The sequence below is a fragment of the Pteronotus mesoamericanus genome, unplaced genomic scaffold (genome assembly GCF_021234165.1).
Source record: "Pteronotus mesoamericanus isolate MK-2021 breed Mesoamerican mustached bat unplaced genomic scaffold, CSHL_Meso_final contig_347, whole genome shotgun sequence".
In the NCBI taxonomy this organism is placed as follows: Eukaryota; Metazoa; Chordata; class Mammalia; order Chiroptera; family Mormoopidae; genus Pteronotus; species Pteronotus mesoamericanus.
This window is the reverse complement of record NW_026555137.1, coordinates 11,930,321-11,948,151: the sequence shown is the minus strand read 5'-3', so window position 1 is coordinate 11,948,151 and position 17,831 is coordinate 11,930,321. Positions and strand designations below refer to the sequence as shown.

Sequence of the window (17,831 nt, the reverse complement as noted above, 5' to 3'; positions counted from 1 at the left end):
CACTGATTTAAAAGGTACAGTTAGTTACTTGAGTCTCTAGTGGTAATTAATGATAATAAAGTCCACTGAAAAATAAACCCTGGGAAAGCTACTTTCAGTGTGCTGATTGTAGGATATAAAATGGTTTTATTTCCTTTGGGGGCAGGGGACACAAAACATTTAATTCACTGACCACAAATCAATTTTTTGACATCTATACAGTTACCCAATTATGTATCTGCCTGGTTGCTGAAATATTTTCTGCAGTATAAATGATTGTTAAGGGACCGAACTGATACAACAAAATGTGCAAAGTAATGCCAAATACATACAGCTGGGCGAGAAAGCACAGGCGTGCGGGGGGGACGCAGCCCTCCTGTAGGATCATCACCACATCGTCCTCCCATTCCGGATCGGTTACTGTCAAGCAAGCTCTGTGTGGTGGTTGGGTTAGCGTACTCTTATCCAAATCTTATTTACCCTTTATGGTCATTGCAAATGCCTGTCTCCAGGAAATCAAAATGTTTCATCTTTCTCTGGGTTCCAAGATTATCTACCTTTCTGTTATAGTAGTTCCACACTGCTACAAAGAAATTACATAAAACTGTAAGCTAGTAGAGAACAAAGAGTTTTCCTTCAAATCCTCAGTTTTTTAGTACAGCGTTTCATCCATAGCAGACGGTCAAAAGTCTGCCAAATGAGTTGATTGTTCAGAATTATCTTAGAATTTAACTAATGTGTTGGTAATCAAAGATAAAGGGTTGCTACAAGGTCCTATAATGAGTCTAATCCATATTTTATCCTAAAATGTTGTAGTAAAAAGTTATATAAATATGTTATACATAAATGCATTTAAAACAGTTCATTCAGATTGGCAATTTTTTTGCTTATGATTTATTGTTGAGGGAAAGAAGTACACTTACTAGAAATAGATACTGCATGTCTATATTCACCAAACTGCATTGGCTTTAAAAATTATTGACAGTACATTTCTCTTGTCAATTTTTTATTGTGCTGCTTGCACAAAGAATGAAATTGTTTATTCAGTTATTTAGATCTTTAAATTACCCATTTAACAAGTTCATTTAAATAAGTTTAATATTCCATAAATGACCAGCAGCTTAAATACAAGTTTGATAACTACAAATGTAAAAACACAAATGTCACAGTCAGAGCTCCGACAGGGCGAGGCGGCAGCTCCCACTGACCTGACTGAACGGCCGCACCCGCACCGCGACCCTCACGCGGTCCGCGCCTGGCGTGGACATTTTCACCATCTTCCCATCGTTCATATTGTTAGTTGGTAGAAAAATAATGTAGAAAACACTCTGCTTATGCTTCACACTGAAACACTGAAAGTTTAGCCAACAAAAGCAGTTTGTTTCTAGAGGATCAATTATTAACGGTCCATTCATTACACACTATCAATTACCTGTTATAAATTATTTTACAACACTTATTTATTGATGAATTTTATGGCCTGCAACACATACCGCCGCCCGATCACACACAGCCAGACTGCCCAGAGCAGTGGCTTCTCTCCTTCCTCCTTCCACATCTACTCTCATACTCCCTGTCCTCCAGTCAGTGCCTGAGCTCCTGCAAGAGTCTGTCAGTTTTAAAACCTGAACATTAAGGGGCTTCTGTGATTCATTAGCAAGCTCCTTCAAAGCAGTAATAAAATTTCTCCCACCTTCTCATTCTATCAATATTAGGTCCACATGGGGTGTAATGAATATCTATGAAAGAGGTTTTTTGCTTTTTTGTTTAAAAAAAAAACAAAACCCTTTTTAGAAGTTGCTAGTAAGCAGTGAACCGGTCAATCTAACCTGGATAATTAGTCTCTGAATAATTTAGAGACTTTACAGATAGTTGCTTTTAAGCCTGATGAACAAGAAATGCCAACATTACATTTAACCAATGCATTACTTGGAAAATTAGGCATTTGAGGTAGAATACACAAAATTCGTTAAAACTGCAAAAAAGTGTCAAAATTACATGCCCATAATTCAGTTTGAACATAGCAACCACCAACTACCCCCCCCAAACATTTTATGATTAGAAATCTTAATCACAGAAGCAAAGTGCATAAATTATACAACAGCAACTTATAAAAAATGAACAGGTCAACAGATTTTAACATCAGTCTAATACTTTATAGAGAAGGAAAATAGGACCAATGCTTTTACTATTATATAAAATTATTACCAAACAGAAATCCCCCTCAAAAATCTAACTGACACAAACTACTGTGAAGTATATACTTTATTTAACATTCTAATAAGCCGTATTTACATATTATATAAATGTATGAAGTCTTAATATAAAAAAGGGGAAAAAATGCCTCCTCTTAAAAGAATCATACTCCATAGGGAGTCATTTTACTTATGGAAGACTTCCTGTTTACAAAAATTTACAATTTATATAAATTACTGTCTTCCAAATTAGAGGATTTTTAATAATCCACACAATTCTGTGACTTTACAAATAGGTGTACATTAAAACTTGAAAAAATTACAGCATTTTTCTGCGTACAATTTGTTTTGGGAAGGAAGATGGTTTCTTTCTGTTCCTTCCAAGAGTTTTTCCTGTTACTTCCACAGTTTTCCTTGGCTTGCTCTTCACTCTGTCAACTGGGGTTGCCAAGGGAGAAATCAGCTTAATTTCTACTGGAGGAGGTGACCAAGAACTTTCTTGTTCTGTGATTCTGAAAAAAAAGATGTAATTCAAATAAGAATAAATCCATCATAATATAAAATATAACTGGCTTCCCAATATATGAAAATAAACCTTAGGGATTACCCTCTCCTAGTGCTTTCATTTTATAAAAGAACTGAAGTGAAGCTTTAAGTCATACAAGCTAATTAGAGGCAGAGTTAAAAGTTTTACATGACAGATGCTTTCCTTTTTAGTTTGGATATTCAAAAGTAATCACTGATGAGTGTCCTTTAATGTTTCACATGTGCTAATAAACATGGCTGGGGCCTAGGAGCTGGCCAAGCATCAGCAGCCAGTCCCTGGAATGAGGGCCCCGCAGGCCCATGGAGAACCAGCAAGTCTCAAACAGCAGCAGTTAGCAATTCTGTATGTAATTTTGTAATAGACGGTGGGGGGCAAAAGTAGGTTTACAACTGTGAGTACATGAAACATAGTTTATACGCGTGTTACTCATTATTGTATTATTTTCCATACAAATAACTGTAGACCTACTTTTGCCCTACCCTGTATGAAGTTTTCCACATAAATATAAGCCAATTTATGTGTAAATAGTGTTGTTATAATCAAACATTTCATTAAGTTAGGTTTAAAGATAAAATGGATTACTTTATTTTTATGAAATTTAATGATGCTGACAAGTAGCATAAATAAAATACCACGTAATAAATACATCTGAAATGGAGTAATTTCCCCATGGATAAAGTTTTACTAGTACTATTAGTGAAATGATCACAGAATTTCTAAGTGTACAGTTACTTTTTACTCATAGTCATCTATTGTTACTCAGAAAAAGGTGAAACATCTCACTCCCATCCCCCACCCACTGCAAAAATAAAAGATCCACTGGGTATTAAACTACTCCTTTTCCAGAAAGGACGAATGGGCTTTCATGCTATAAAGAAACCCACCTTCCACAGTGAAATCTAATAGTTACAAGGAGCCAGTGCTTATAAATGCTCCTAAGGATTACCCTTTCTAATGAGCTGAATTTCTCTTTTAAATCAACTCTTCTCAAGTCTAATTTTAAGAAACGAAACAAAAATTACAGCACAGAAAAAGCCAAACTTACTTGCTTGCTTGTTTTGTTTTCTCAGTCCTGATTCGTGTTACTTTTTGCTGTCCCACAGCATCATCCTAAGAGTTAAACGTTTTTTAAAAAGGTAAGTATTAGGTAATTAAACATTTGAAATCTAAATTTAAAGTTCTATTCTGAATCAATGAATATAGCCCAACAGTGCTAATGAATTCAAACCCAAGAAATCCCAAATGGACTCAGTTGTTTTGGTAGAAAACCTGGTCCTCTAAGACTGCCTTTGATCCCTCATCCTCACCCTTTTGCAGTTTCCGTTTTTCGAAAGTTTCCATTGTTTACTGCCCTTCTGTTGCCTATTGCCTGTGTCCAAATCCACGCTCCACTCACCATCTCATTGCAACTGGGCCACCAGAGACGGCCTTCTCCTCCCCAGAATTCACTTTTCGTAAGAACAACCTGAAACATGCACAGGGCTATCTGCTGCAGTGTCAGCGGACCTGCCCCACTCCCCGCACCCGGTCATGCTTCTGTGCCTTTGCACCTGCTGTTTTCCCTGCAAGTGTGCTTATCTCCTCCACCTTCTGTCTACAGGGGAACCGGGGTATAAAGGGTTCTTATCACGCCATGAAATTCTGGTTTTTGCCTCTTCAATTAAACTGAGCTCCTAAAAGACAAGGAATTTGCCTGCATTATTTTTGTGTGTCTGCCCTTGCATGATAACTGGCTAATGGCACATAATTAAAAAAAATGCTTGTGAATTTACACTGGTAACTCTAAGTCTCATGCTCGATCCCTGGACTATTTTTACTCTAGGGTTATATGCAATTAGGTGATGGAATCAACTGTAAAACACTATCTCTTCAAGTGTGGTCTGTGGGTGACATTTCTGGGGTTCAGGGACCTACATTTTAAATAAACACAGCTAGATAATTCTAATTAGACAAAATTTAAAAACCTTTCCCCTAAATGGTAATTTAAACTGCAGCTGCCAGTAATTTACCATCAGTAACATACCACAAATCTCGCAAATATAGGGTCTCAAAAGTGCAGACAAGGCAATTTCAGGTTATTTATATGAATGTCTGCTCTTTTCTTTACGAACATTGCATCAAAACAAACACAAAAATAAGCATACCAATAAAATCATGTGTTTCTTACCAGTTCATGCACAAGTTTGGGTGTGTTAGACATGTTCTTCCGCCTGGTCCTCAGAGCAGGGGGTGAGAAGACAAATGGAGAAGATAAATCTGAAACTAATTCCTTTAGCTGTTCTGGCGCTTCTATTTTTTTAGCTAAAGAAAGGTAGGGAAAAAAAATTCTGTATCTGTATCACTTTATATAAACATACATTAAAAAAAAAAGCTTGAAATGAATGATGTACATAAGAAAGATGTAAACATCTCCAAACACAGAAAACACTAGTATCCTAACAAGGTACCCTTGAGAGAAATGATAGGAAAAACTCTAACCTCATTTGGGTACTTACTTAAGGCAGGTACAAAACAGTATTACTATACTAGTTTCAATCTTTACTGCTCCTCAAACATTCTGAGGAAAACATCATTCTCATATATAACCTGAGCTGGTTTGTTTTATTAATTCCTATTGTTCCAGAGACAGGGTTTTTATTTACAAAATAATTTTATTTACAAAGAAGAAACTCAAACTTTTCCTTCTAGCTCATTCTAATTGTTCTAGTCAAGTGACAGAAAAGGCCATATCATAAAAGGAAAAAGCAAGCAGAGGAAATATTTTTAATGTCAAATTCTGCTTTTAAAGCAGACAATTCTTAACAAAAGAATAGGCATGGGGTCAGAAATAAAAGTTATCTCTGCTCCCAGCTGATAAATGGCAGAAATGGTTGTGGTTTCTGCTGGTAGCCAGAGAAACAAACATATCAACAAGCTTTGGCTTTTCAAAGACTGACTCATATTCTTCACTAAGATTTACCCAAAGGACGTATAGAAAAGTACACTATCATGTGTAAAAGTGTTCAGCACCTTCCATATGCTCCTATTACCCAACTTGTGTGTTAATTTCCTCACCCAGTTCTGTAAGCTTCCTGAGTGTAAGTTTTGATGGCCTTGCTACTTAAGGACTAAGGAGTTTGAAAGACCTAGGTTCAAACCTAGGACTGTATGGGGAAGCAGCTCTGATGTATAGCATTTGCTGAGTTCTGTGGTATAAATCTCCCCACCCTGGCTGACTCAGAAGCTTCTGAATATTTTCACAACTGGCTCTCAGCAACCAATGGGAGGTGGCTCCAGGACACCGCCACTTACTACCTGGGTGATGTGGGCGACCAATCCCACTGAACTTAAGTTTTCCTCTATGTGTAAAGGAAACACAAAACCTATACTGAATTGGGTTTCAGTGGGAATCGAAATCATAAATGTGTACCCTCGAATAGCCTCAGGCATATAAAACAGGCTCTTCTTAAAATATCTGCTGATGAGTAATGGAAATTAGAAAAATCGACTGAAATGTCAAGCTCCACATTCTTTAGGCTATAAAACACATCTAAATAAAAATCTAAACCACTTTCTTTGACAGGTTTTTGATTAGAGGGCAGCCTCCATCTTTCTAATGTAATCTAAGTAAATTTCTAATCTAATGCTTTTGTATCCACTCTTCTCTGCTATTCCCATCTATCCCTCCCTAAAGGAGCTTTAAAAGTACAATTTAAATAGGCACAGGGGAGAGAGATGTTCTTGAGTGTAAAAACTAGAATCTCTGGGCAAAAGAAGAAAGGAAACTACTGTATCCAATGGTTGTAATTGCCTCATAAAGTCATGAATACTCACAGGAACCCTGTAGGTAGGCTAGTACCTTTATTGTAAAGATGAGAAAACAAGATTCAAGAAATGTTAAGTAACTCTTTACTCAGCTAGTAAGTGGCAGAAATGAGATCACAACCCTGAATTTCTCTTTTGTAATTTCATCATCTTGTACTAGAAGGTGCCTATTTGTAATACTAGAAAATCTGGAAACAACTCAAGTACTTAAAGAAGAATATTTAAGCAGTCTGTGGCACGTTAATGAGGTAAAAAGCTACATCGACAAGAGCCAAATACAATGGTACTTAGATTAAAAATGTTTAATTCTATTTGGGGAGAAACCAAAATTGCTAAGTCACTTTGGATGTGAGAGCAGAATAAAGAGAAACGATACTGCTCTAAAAAATTAAACCTAAGTCAAGTGAATTATAGGATTTTAAAAGATTATATCGTACCAGAAAATTCCTGAATCTCAAACTTTAAAATATAAAACCTTTAAATTTTACTATGAAAGGATCAAAATTGTTTTGGAAGAGGAAGAAATTCCCTGTAACTACAAATCATCTTTAGAAGAAATAATCAATTAGAGCCTAATCAAATCAAATCAAATCAAATCATACTTAAACAATTTTGAAGCTGAAGACTGAATAAAATGAAAATTTTGCTTTGAATGACATAAAAGTACCTCTCTCTTTTCTTGGAACTTTTGACACAGGAGAAAATAAAGACTCATTTTCTGGTTCAGAAAAGTCCGGCAGTAAGATGGTCTTGCTAGATCTAGTTCTTGTGCTACGGGAAAATTGTGTCAAAGGAGTTTTGGCAAGTAATTTTCCTTCTTGGTCATTTGGTTCTTTGGGAGTCATTTCTTCCTCGACATATTTTTCTGACATTGAACGTAATGAACGTTTTTGGCTTTGATTTTCAGTCCTCTTTGTACCCTTTTTCTTAGAGCTCATCGTTTTAACAAGTTCCTCATTTGGCACTAAAACTGATTTCTCTAAAGCTGGTTTTCCAACGTCAGTATTTTCACTTTTAGCTGGGGTGTTTCTTGTAGATCTCTTTTGGATGCTGAGAGCTTTCCTGTCCTTGGGACTTCTCTCTTCCTTAACAGCCTCAGATTCTACATCTTGTGATGGATTAATTTTTCTTGGTCTACCACGTTTCCTAGGTGTAGCAGGCAACTGGGATGAATCAAGTTTAGAGTCTTCTCTAACATCTGATGTGTTAATATCTGTCTTTTTAAGCCTTTTACTACGTTGAATAGGCAGCTGTTGTTCACTGAACTTCCCATCTTGTTCATATCCTTTGTTTTCAGAGGTTTCTAAATTAGTTCGTCTCAATCTTTTGGTATTTATGCTAGGACTTGCTATTTTACTCTCTTTTATGTCATTTACAATTTTAACAGTTTCCTGATTTTCTACAGATTTCTTCCTTCTTTTAGGAGTCTTTTTTGTAACAGATGAAACCTTAGCTTCTTTTGTAAAAGAAGTTTCTGTGGTTGCTGGTTCCAAAATTTGAGATGATCTTAATCGTCTTAATTCCCTACCTGGAGTAACCTGTAATTCTTGTTCCACAGAATTAATACTCTCTAATGTGTCTTGGTTAATTTCTTTCTTTCTCCTTCCTCTTTTAGGAGTAATAGAATTTTGAGGTGTTTGCTGGTTCTGAGATATTTCTTTGACATTAGAAAAGGCACTTTCAGAAGCCTCAGAAATTTCTTTTGTTTTCCTAGTTCTCTTTGTAACCGACAACCCCAGCATCTCAGGAGCAGTGGCATCTGTTGACTCTTCCTGTTGCACTGATTTGACATCCAGGCTTTGGACACGTTGTCGTCTTGTTCGAGTTCTGGATGGAATCATGTCATTAACCTGATTAACTTTTACAGTCACTGTACTTGCTTCCTGAACAGTCTCCAAAGTAGATTCGACTAACTTGGTGGAACCCATTACCTTCTGGGTTATTAAAGGTGTATTTTCCTTCTGGGTTATTAAAGGTGTATTTTCATGAATGGACTGTTCCATTGTATCTGAAGTAGTTTCTTTACTTCTTGTGTCTTTAATTACATCTAATAAATTTTCTGCAATTGCTACTTTAATTGGTTCAGGCACATACGGTAATGTTTCTACCTTTTGGGACTCTTGATCACTAGTTATGACAGGTAGCAAACTTGCAACATGTCCATGGTTATCATTTTCCCCAGTGTATACATGTTTTGACTCAGTCACTGTGTTAGCTGCTTTAGTTAACACATTAGATGCTGCAGAATCACCTGTCTCAACTTCTTCTTCACCTTCCAGTATCAAGGTAAAGTTGCTCTGACCCACAAAAAGTTCCCCATCTACTTCAGCAATGTCTCCACACTCAGTAGAGTCTTTATTATCAGGCAAGTCATGAAACTGTTGCTCTATGGTCTCAAAATTATATTGAAGCTTAAGAGTTCCTGAAGGATACTCATTAAGTGAAAGATTCCTAGCCTCTTGTCCTGAATCTTGAACTTCAAGCTGTTCATTTTCAGTCACCTAGAATGAATTGAAGATACGAGACTGGTTAAAGAATTTTAATATATATACTTATTTTAACTTAAAACATGTTTTTAAATGACCATCTCACCCTTGGTGTATGAATTTTAAACATAAACTACATTTGATATGGCATATACTTATGGGTTTACTTTACAAAATAACCACTTAAGCAATGAGACTTTCTCAGTTAAAATAACTAGACAGAAAAAGATTTTGAGATTCTGTATGGAATTAAAGTAGACATCCACATTTCCTTGGCTATAAAAAGACAGTCTTAATTAACAAAACCTTGAAAATTATTATGACGCTAACAGTTGTGAAAAGAATTAAGGACTTACTCTATTCTCACCCAAGAAAAAAAAAATTAACTGGAGAAAAAGAAATAACCCCCAAACTGTGTTTTAATGATAATCCCCAAATTACCTAACTATCCACACTTTTCTAAACAGCATGATCCCCATAAGGTTGAAGAAGAATTCACCTACATAAGCTCCCTTGGGCTAGACTCAATCCTCTTCCCTTTGCTGGGGCTGCATAAACCATGAAATTCCTAAGGCTTTCAAGTTCAGTACCTCTCCTGCAAGGGTTTGGTGGAAGAAGGAATGGTCCTTGCATTTACCTTTTGGTAAGGGAAGGGGAGAAAAAGGAGGAGGCAGAGAGTAACAGAGAGATCTCCTGACCGAGAAGGTAGAACATCACAACCCACCTAGACAATGACATTTTCCCACTCCCCAAACATTCAATGAGATGAAAGACTGGAAATACACAGAAATAAGGGTTACCATTTATATCATGCCCACAAGTTTTTAAGCTTTCCAGCTAAAGGAATAGGGACTTTATCCATCTGTTTTACAGTGAGAATAGTCATAAAAATGAATATGGACAACCATAATATTTTTGAGTTAAGAAACCTTCCAAATACTATACAACTAAATTTCTATAAATAATTAAAAGAGTTGGTTTTTCCTCACCTTAAATTCACATTTATCATATAAAAAGTTGCCTGTTGATAATAAGAGAGAATTGGTGGGATTTTTAGAAACCACAGGCCATGTTAGTACCAAGGGGAAAAAAAGTCCTCCCTGGATAGAAGTTCATCCCCAGCCAGGTGAGTATCATTATCCTACAAGTATTCATGGGACAAAATTTCTACTAAACCATATTCAATTATTTTCAAATATATGCTTTCAATAGTTTCCATGTCATACTCGTCTCTGGAGCAGTCAGTATCCATTTTTTTTGGTGACTGAAAGAACTTTGATTTGAACCAAATACTAAGCAAAATTGTTAAAATTGTGACTTAACACAGCCTTCTGGTTTTGGTTAAGAAAAACAATTTCTTACTTAAAGGCTGTGTTCTTTTATATTCCGCAAACTACTTAAACACTTTTTTAAACACAGATTTTTATAAGGAGGTTTTTATATAGTAACCAAATAAATAAATCTATTAGGCTTGAACTATGGTTTAAAACCTAACTAAATCAAAACAAAGACTGACAAAGAATTAAAAAATTAATTTTTTTTACATGAACTTCTTGAGTATCAGGAGAATCGTCAGAAATGGGAGGCTTTTCTTCTGGTAAGTCAACACTTTCTTTCAGTACATCAATTTCTATTTCGTGGTCTTCTTTTAAATTCACTATTTCTTGGTCAAGCCCAAGTCCAGAGACAATAGGACTTCCCGAGATAATGAGCCCAGAGCTCCCCCTGTCACCGAGGACATCGGCCATAGCTGAAAGAAAAATGGGAGTTAATCTTCCGTGTTTGAAGTTGGAAAAATGATATATGCACAGTACTTGGGAAGCAAACAGAAGGGCAAAGGCTACAATGCACTTGAGAATATTCCCTTGAAAAACTGGTATTTCTTTTCCCCTTTGCTATCTTAAAAGGGGGAAAAAGCCCATGGGGATTAACACATTAATCCTATTTCTTCAGTATCCAGTTATTTGGTTTAAACAATACATGAGCTTTCCACAAAGATAAAACACATTAGATAAAGTTTACATTAAAAAATGACAACATTGTTTTTTCTCAACTGGAATACACTTTTGCACTTATTGTGAAACATCAATGTGATAAATGTTTTGAGGAGCTCAGACATTTTGTTCCTTATTAATCTGGAATGTGTTCATCAGGTTAGATAACCAACTATCCTTATTGAGTCATTCTAGAATTACGTGAGGGACATGCAATCTGAGCTTTGATCTGGCTGTGAAAAGGACTGGATAGGTATCTTTCTTTTGGCAGAAAGCACCCAAATGGCCACAAATATACTTTACCACTTAAAAAAACAAACCCCCCCCCCCCAAAACTTAGGGGTGGGTGGCTCATTAAAAATAAATTCCTCCTTATATTTCACCTTCCCTCCTCTGCCAAAATTTTACGTCATTAGCACCTGCAGGCTATATTCGGATTTAGAGTTTGTCAATGACACAAAGCTCTACCTAAATTAAAAATCTTTAGTGTTTAGTAAAAATCAATAAAAATATTTAAAGTAAAAAGGCCAACTAGGGAAAAGCATTTTTATTCTTTTAATTGATAATTGGGCTAATACACAAATACTGCTTATAAAAAAGAACTAAAAGTGTTTTTCACTTGTCAGTTTGGCAAAGAGAAATGGGAAAGCACACACTTTACCTTCTAATTCTCAGTGTATGAAAGCAGAAACAACCTTTATTGGAGAAACAATAATATATTAAAAATCTGCACCTACTCCTTGCCCTGACAAGTCCATGTTTAGGAGTCTACCCAACAGAAGTACTGACAGAAATGTACAAAGATATATACACAAGAATATTCATTGCAGAAATGAGACAGCAAAACAAACAATGGCCATCAGCCCAAATGTTCAACAATAATTAGTTAAGCACACCCAGAGACCATCCATACTACGGAATACTATTATAACCATTAAAAAGGACAGGATTAATAGAAACTAGTAACAAGGAAAAATGCCTTAAACTTCTACATAGTAAGTGCAGAACTGGGTTATGAACCCAAGGAGTCTGGTTCAAACCCCTGTACTCTTTAGCTACCATACTTACCTACTCTTTCAACATACGGGGGGGAATATGCACAGAAAAAAATAATTCAGGAAAAAGGCACTTCAAATGATTAACACTGGATTCTTAAAATGCGTAACCAGGTTATGGGGATTTTTATTTTACATGTTAGACTTTTCCCTCATTATTTTACAATAAATATATATTACATTCTTAATTGGCGGGGCGGGGTAGGGAATCGGGTCTATTCAAGCTTGTCCACAGCCCTATTTGTCAGGTGATAAGCAGGAGGGTAGAGTAGGAGCATGTGCTCTGAGTCAGGGAGCGAGACCACCAACAGCGGATCGCTGCACTAGGTCCTCAAGTAAAATGCTCCAACAGATTCTCGGCCTCAGCATTCAAGATGCCTTTCCCCCACAAATCCAACTATGAGCTCAGTGAGGAAAATGTATCTTCCTGATCTCTGTACAGCCAGGGGCTGAGAGGAGGCATTCAGCAGGGGGGGCGGGAATCCATATGTTTTTTTATTTCCTTGAAGTAAATTCAATCGTTTGTGTTTATTTTCTAATAATAAAAAGTCAATCTTGGTCTTAAGTTATCACAAACACAGAATAAAAAGAAGTTGGCCTGTGTAGATACGAGTCCCAGAAGACCAAGAAGCAGTTAGTCAGTCTGGCTGGGGACTGGTAATTTCCTTTGCTCTTTGATGTTCTGAAGGAAAACATATCCACAAAATCCATTCTAAGATTTCCACTGATAGGCTCATGAAGTGCCTTATAAGTCACACACTGTTTGACAGCTGATATACCTCCAGACACCAAATACGTCAGAGAGAGAAAAAAATGAGAGAGAAAAAAATCTGGATAAAAGATTTCTTTGTTCTAAGAATAGATTCTTTATTCAAAACACTAAAATGAAGTAATTCTAAAGTAAAAATAACATACATTTATTGTTACCTGCTTGAATTGTAGAGGTGCATGATTCAACTGATATTTCATCTGAAACTGGTATCCTGGGCTTCTGGGTAAGGATTTTCCTTTAGAAACAGAAATACATACTTCTGTTTTACAGCGTGAGAAGACCCCACCTGCTCTACTATGCTTTACGCCTTGCTTCCTAGGGTTCCCACCTCTCTCTCATACTGCTCATAGAAACCGAGGTTCAGGGAAATTAATATTATACAAGTTCATTTTGAACTTCGCTATAAAAATTATAAGTGAATTTAGAAACAACTAATGCTGTATTTGTTTTTCCTATTTTTTAATATTTTACTTTGTTGGCAATAATGGCATGGCCTTAAACTGAATGTACAATGATGTAAAAATGTTGCTCAGTTTAAATTATATTCATGCCAATTTTTAATTACCAGTGGTCACTTTTTCCAAATAAGTTTGTCAAATATGGAATATTTCCTATATACTCAGTAGAAGCAGGTTCAGTGTTTTAACGCTAACTGTAAAGAGTGTGACAACTCAGAATGGAAGATCAACTGGCACTTGTATTAATCTACTTTGTGAAATTAAGTGACAGTGATGGTTTCTATTCTGAAAATATGGTGACAGTGATGGTTTCTATTCTGAGCTAGCCTTTCCTCAAAACCCAACTAAAGCATGCTGATTTTTAAAAATGGGAAAAACACAATTATAAAGCAAATTTTTAAAAAAAGCATGTATCTGGACTATATACACATTTCTTTATAGAGACATTTGTAAGATTCATCTCAATCACAATGTTTATAGTAAGAGTAAGAACTAAATTATTAGTTTATATTAGTTTATATTTAAAAAGAAACTAGCTTGCTAGGATGGAGAATATTCACCTAGATAATCACTGATGACCATAGTTTCCTGTCACGTGACTGCTCTTTGCTTTGTGATTGTTACAATTATCCATCAAGCCCAATGCAAGAAATATGAGTTTTCATTAAATTTAAAAAAACATTAGAATTAATCCATAAAACAGTCTGGATAATTTCTTCATATTGTTTTCTCCCCCTTTTTCCATGAAGCCCTGGCAAAGATTCCAGCTAGTCAGGATTTTTCTTCTCAGAAAAGCATATGACTGAGTTCAGTCTATGAGAGGCGACTATTATGATACTGATTTCTGCGAGTGCTTTATGAAGTCACTCTTAGGACTTATTAAGTAATAAACCATTTACTATGTCTTAATTTATGTTTTAGGGGGGTTAAGTTTAGTAAATTATTCTTACTATTGTTTAAAAAATTTTTTAAACTGATTTTTAGAGAGAGAGGAGGAGAAAGATCGATCTATTGTTCCACTTATTCATGCATTCACTGGTTGATTCTTGTACTTGCCCTGCCTGGGGACTGAACCTACAACCTCAGAATATTGGGACAACACTCTTAACCAACTGAACTCCTTGGCCAGGGCTTCTTACTACTTCTTAATAATTGAAAATTGTGACTCTTTTGGTGTCCTCTACCATGGCGTCACTGCCATTATTACTAGTGCTGACATGCAGTGTGCCCAGTCTTGCAATGAAATAAGGAGTTTGTGCCACAAGGTGAATCAATTACCCCACTGATTAGTTCAGCTAACTTTCTACAAAGGAAGTGCTGTACTGATTTATATTTTAACACAGGCTGCTTTTCTTGTTGTGGACCATAAACCGTTCGGAACCTGGCATCAATCCGTCAGACCGCAATCCGATGAAGCCCTGCATCATCGACCACACCTTCTAATGCAAGTGCTAAACCACACTCCCTGGGAGCATTAACAGCTCACATGGTCATTAAAACGCAATGAAAACTCTGCTTGTATCAATGAAATGGTAGGAAAAAACGGCCTCCGAGCCATCACCCCCATGCTCCACCTGGGTGCTAGAACAAACTCACACCTCGTCACCCTGAAACCACCAGAGAGGGAAGGGGATGAAAGAATGCATGACTGTGAGGGAAACTTCTGGTCTTCAACAAAAACAGGGCTGCCAAAGAACATGGGTCTACCTCAATCCATCATGCATGTCTCTGCATAGCCAGGAAATGTTTAGTATTGCACACTGTAAAGTACTAAATAACACAAAATGCTGGAAATGAACTTCATAACAGAAAACATGAAAATGGAAATGTCAAAGATCTAAAAAGAGCCACCTATGCGTTGACTATTTTACTACTGGTTCAGTTTCATTAAACATTATTAATATTTGAAATTTTCTCTAAAAACTTACCTTTCATGGGTTGGTGGTACAGAAAGAGAAGCTTCAACATCTTGAACAGGGCTTAAGTGATTTAATCCTGAAAGTGCCTCCTCTGCAACTGAGAGGTCCTTTGTCTCTGCATCTTCTGAAATGCCTGTAAATCATAACCAGTTAAGAATATTTACAACATTTAGGTTACACGTTTAGCAATTACTCATGGTCTTGGACTACTTTCTAACAAGTTGTTGGGTCTGCTTTTTTGTACGTTTAGGTTCCCTCTCTTGACATTACACTGACAACACAGTTCCTTCTCCCTCTCTCATTCTAGCCCGAGAGCCCCCCATCCCTTTATCCCACCACTTACGTCTTCACAGGTGCTGCTGCAAGTGTTTTACATGTATCAGTTCACTTTACCTTCAACATTCAAATTGGTAGTACTATTTTTCCCATTTTTAAAGATTAAAAAAAACGAAGCATATAGTTATTGTGCTTATCACAGATCACAAAGCTAGTTAAGTAGCTGAGCTAATTAACTTAAGTGTAGCCTGTTTCACTCTAGTTTGTGCTATATAATTCCCCCACCAAAACAATAAAACCTATTTGAGACTGCCTTATCAGTTTAGGAATATCAACAAAGATCCTGACATGAAGATCCTCGCCTAATATTTAGCATTCAGATATTTTAGTGGCATGCAGCATAGAAGAGTGATACAAACTTCCAGACATATGCTGTTTTTGAAAATAGTCCTAAATTCTCAGAACAATTAATAAAAGCTCATGTTTATTAAAGACATTGTAATCCATATCTCACTGAACTCAAATTTTAAGAAACCTTAGTTCAGCTTGGGCAGAAAATACTTCCCAAAAGAAACCACTATGACCCAGATTCTCATAAAAGTATTTGGTTTTACAGATTTAAAGTTAGAAGTTACCTTTAAATAAGCTGGTTAAAACTATGCCAGAGTAAGAAACAAAAATAAAAGAAGTCTTCCGGTCCACCAAATCTACTCTTCCCCCTCCGTGTGCTCCCGGATCCCTTCCATGCCCCCTAGCATATCACTGTCAAATTGCGTTAAAGGCACTTGTTTAGAGCCTACTAGGCTCTAAATTACATGCAGGCAGGGGCCACGCCTACTTCACTCACCTCAACCACACTTAGTGCACACACACAGGAAAGCCCACCTGTTGTTGCATAAACATTAGGGGCTTAATTTTTTTTGACAGACAAATAGAAGACAATAAATTCATGGGCCTTTGTACATTAATTTTTACTGTCCAGTGATTTTGAAGGTGGGGATGGAGAGTAGAATGAACTTCTTGGTTTCAGAGCTGCTTTTTAGATAAGCTGGCTAAGTTAACAACTATAATAGCAAAACTGTCTAAAGTTAGTATCGTTTCTCAGACCCATGAGAAGGCTTTAAGTCAGATTGACAGCTGACATTTCTCTTCCCTAAACATTGCTCCTCTTTCCCAAATTTCATTTCCAAATTAAAAGAAGAACACACATAAGTTCCTCTCCCCTCCTACCTATTTGTAAGTGGAAAGAATAACATGTACTGGGTCATGGAATTACTTAACCCAGGTGCTTTTCTTCTGGTGAAAATTCTATTAAAGTTGAGTTCTTACCCATTTGTTTCTCCAGGTCTAGAGGAGTTACTTCTGATTCAAACACATCTTTATCACCACCCTTCTCAGTTTTTTCAGTTAAATTAGTAATCAGTTCAGTGGAAGAGCTCGCTGGCTTAGAGGCCATGAACATATATTCAAATTGTCCTGGTGATGCTGCATCTTGATACTCCAATGATTCCGTTGACACATTGCTATTTTCTTTGCTCACATCCAATTTCTCCAAACTTTGTGAAGATGTGTTCTGTGACCTCACATCCATTTCTTGATGGTCCATTTCAGGGCTAATCAGTGAAAAAGATGTCTTGTCCTTGTTCTTCAGCCATTCAGTTTCTCCTGGAATTCCAGACTTGTAAAAAGGCAGGGTAACAAATCCTTTTGTTTTGCTATCATCTGCAGTCTGTTAAATGAAAGGTTTTGAAAAAATTTTTTACTAGGAAAAATCACAGTCAGGTCTAAGCTATCCATGCCCATCATACCCACCCCCTTTCCATGTCCAGTGTTTCCCCAAATTCTCTCCTCAGTCAGAATTCCTGTTTTCTAAATCCATTCTCCTCAGATACAGGATTAAAATTTAATAACTGTTACTGCTTCCCTAACTAATAAATCAGTATTTCCAAGACCTTCATAGGCAAGATGGGTTCCTATTAATCCACAGTGGAGTTCTAAAGATATGCCCTCCTAAATAGACAACCAATTAGGAATTTAATTAAAAAAGTGAAAACAACATAGATTAAAAAACAAAAAACATGGAATAAAAATTAGGTCTTCATTGTAGTCCCATTTCTGTCACCCAGTATTTACTTGTAGGCAATTTACTTGGTGCATCTGAGCCCTATTTTCTTCAGCCTGGAAATGATGGGTTTGGTGTAGTCAGTGTTCTCCTTTCTTTCTGAACAAGTATTTCCTGATTTCAGGACTAATAGACTCTTCCCCCTTCCCCGTGTTCCCTGATCCCTTCTGACCCCTAGCATATCACTATCAAATTACATTTAAGGTGCTTGTTTACATGTACCT

The 17,831-nt window shown here is 36.5% G+C and overlaps 2 protein-coding genes across 2 annotated transcripts in view; both read right to left on the bottom strand.

The window, feature by feature from the left end:
* LOC129073095 (kinesin-like protein KIF28P) overlaps positions 1-1,394 on the bottom strand; it is a 46,123-nt gene extending 44,729 nt beyond the window's left edge. The window contains exon 1 of the mRNA XM_054576775.1: positions 1,188-1,394. Within this exon, the coding sequence (XP_054432750.1) occupies positions 1,188-1,394 (207 nt within the window). The remainder of the gene's footprint in view (positions 1-1,187) is intronic.
* Positions 836-17,831, bottom strand: part of AHCTF1 (AT-hook containing transcription factor 1) — a 62,411-nt gene continuing 45,415 nt past the window's right edge. The window contains exons 29-36 of the mRNA XM_054576676.1: positions 16,815-17,214; positions 15,219-15,342; positions 12,976-13,067; positions 10,556-10,761; positions 7,193-9,026; positions 4,889-5,022; positions 3,767-3,831; positions 836-2,686 (exon numbers count right to left, since the gene is read on the bottom strand). Of these exons, the coding sequence (XP_054432651.1) occupies positions 2,494-2,686; positions 3,767-3,831; positions 4,889-5,022; positions 7,193-9,026; positions 10,556-10,761; positions 12,976-13,067; positions 15,219-15,342; positions 16,815-17,214 (3,048 nt within the window). The 3' untranslated portion in view covers positions 836-2,493. The remainder of the gene's footprint in view (positions 2,687-3,766; positions 3,832-4,888; positions 5,023-7,192; positions 9,027-10,555; positions 10,762-12,975; positions 13,068-15,218; positions 15,343-16,814; positions 17,215-17,831) is intronic.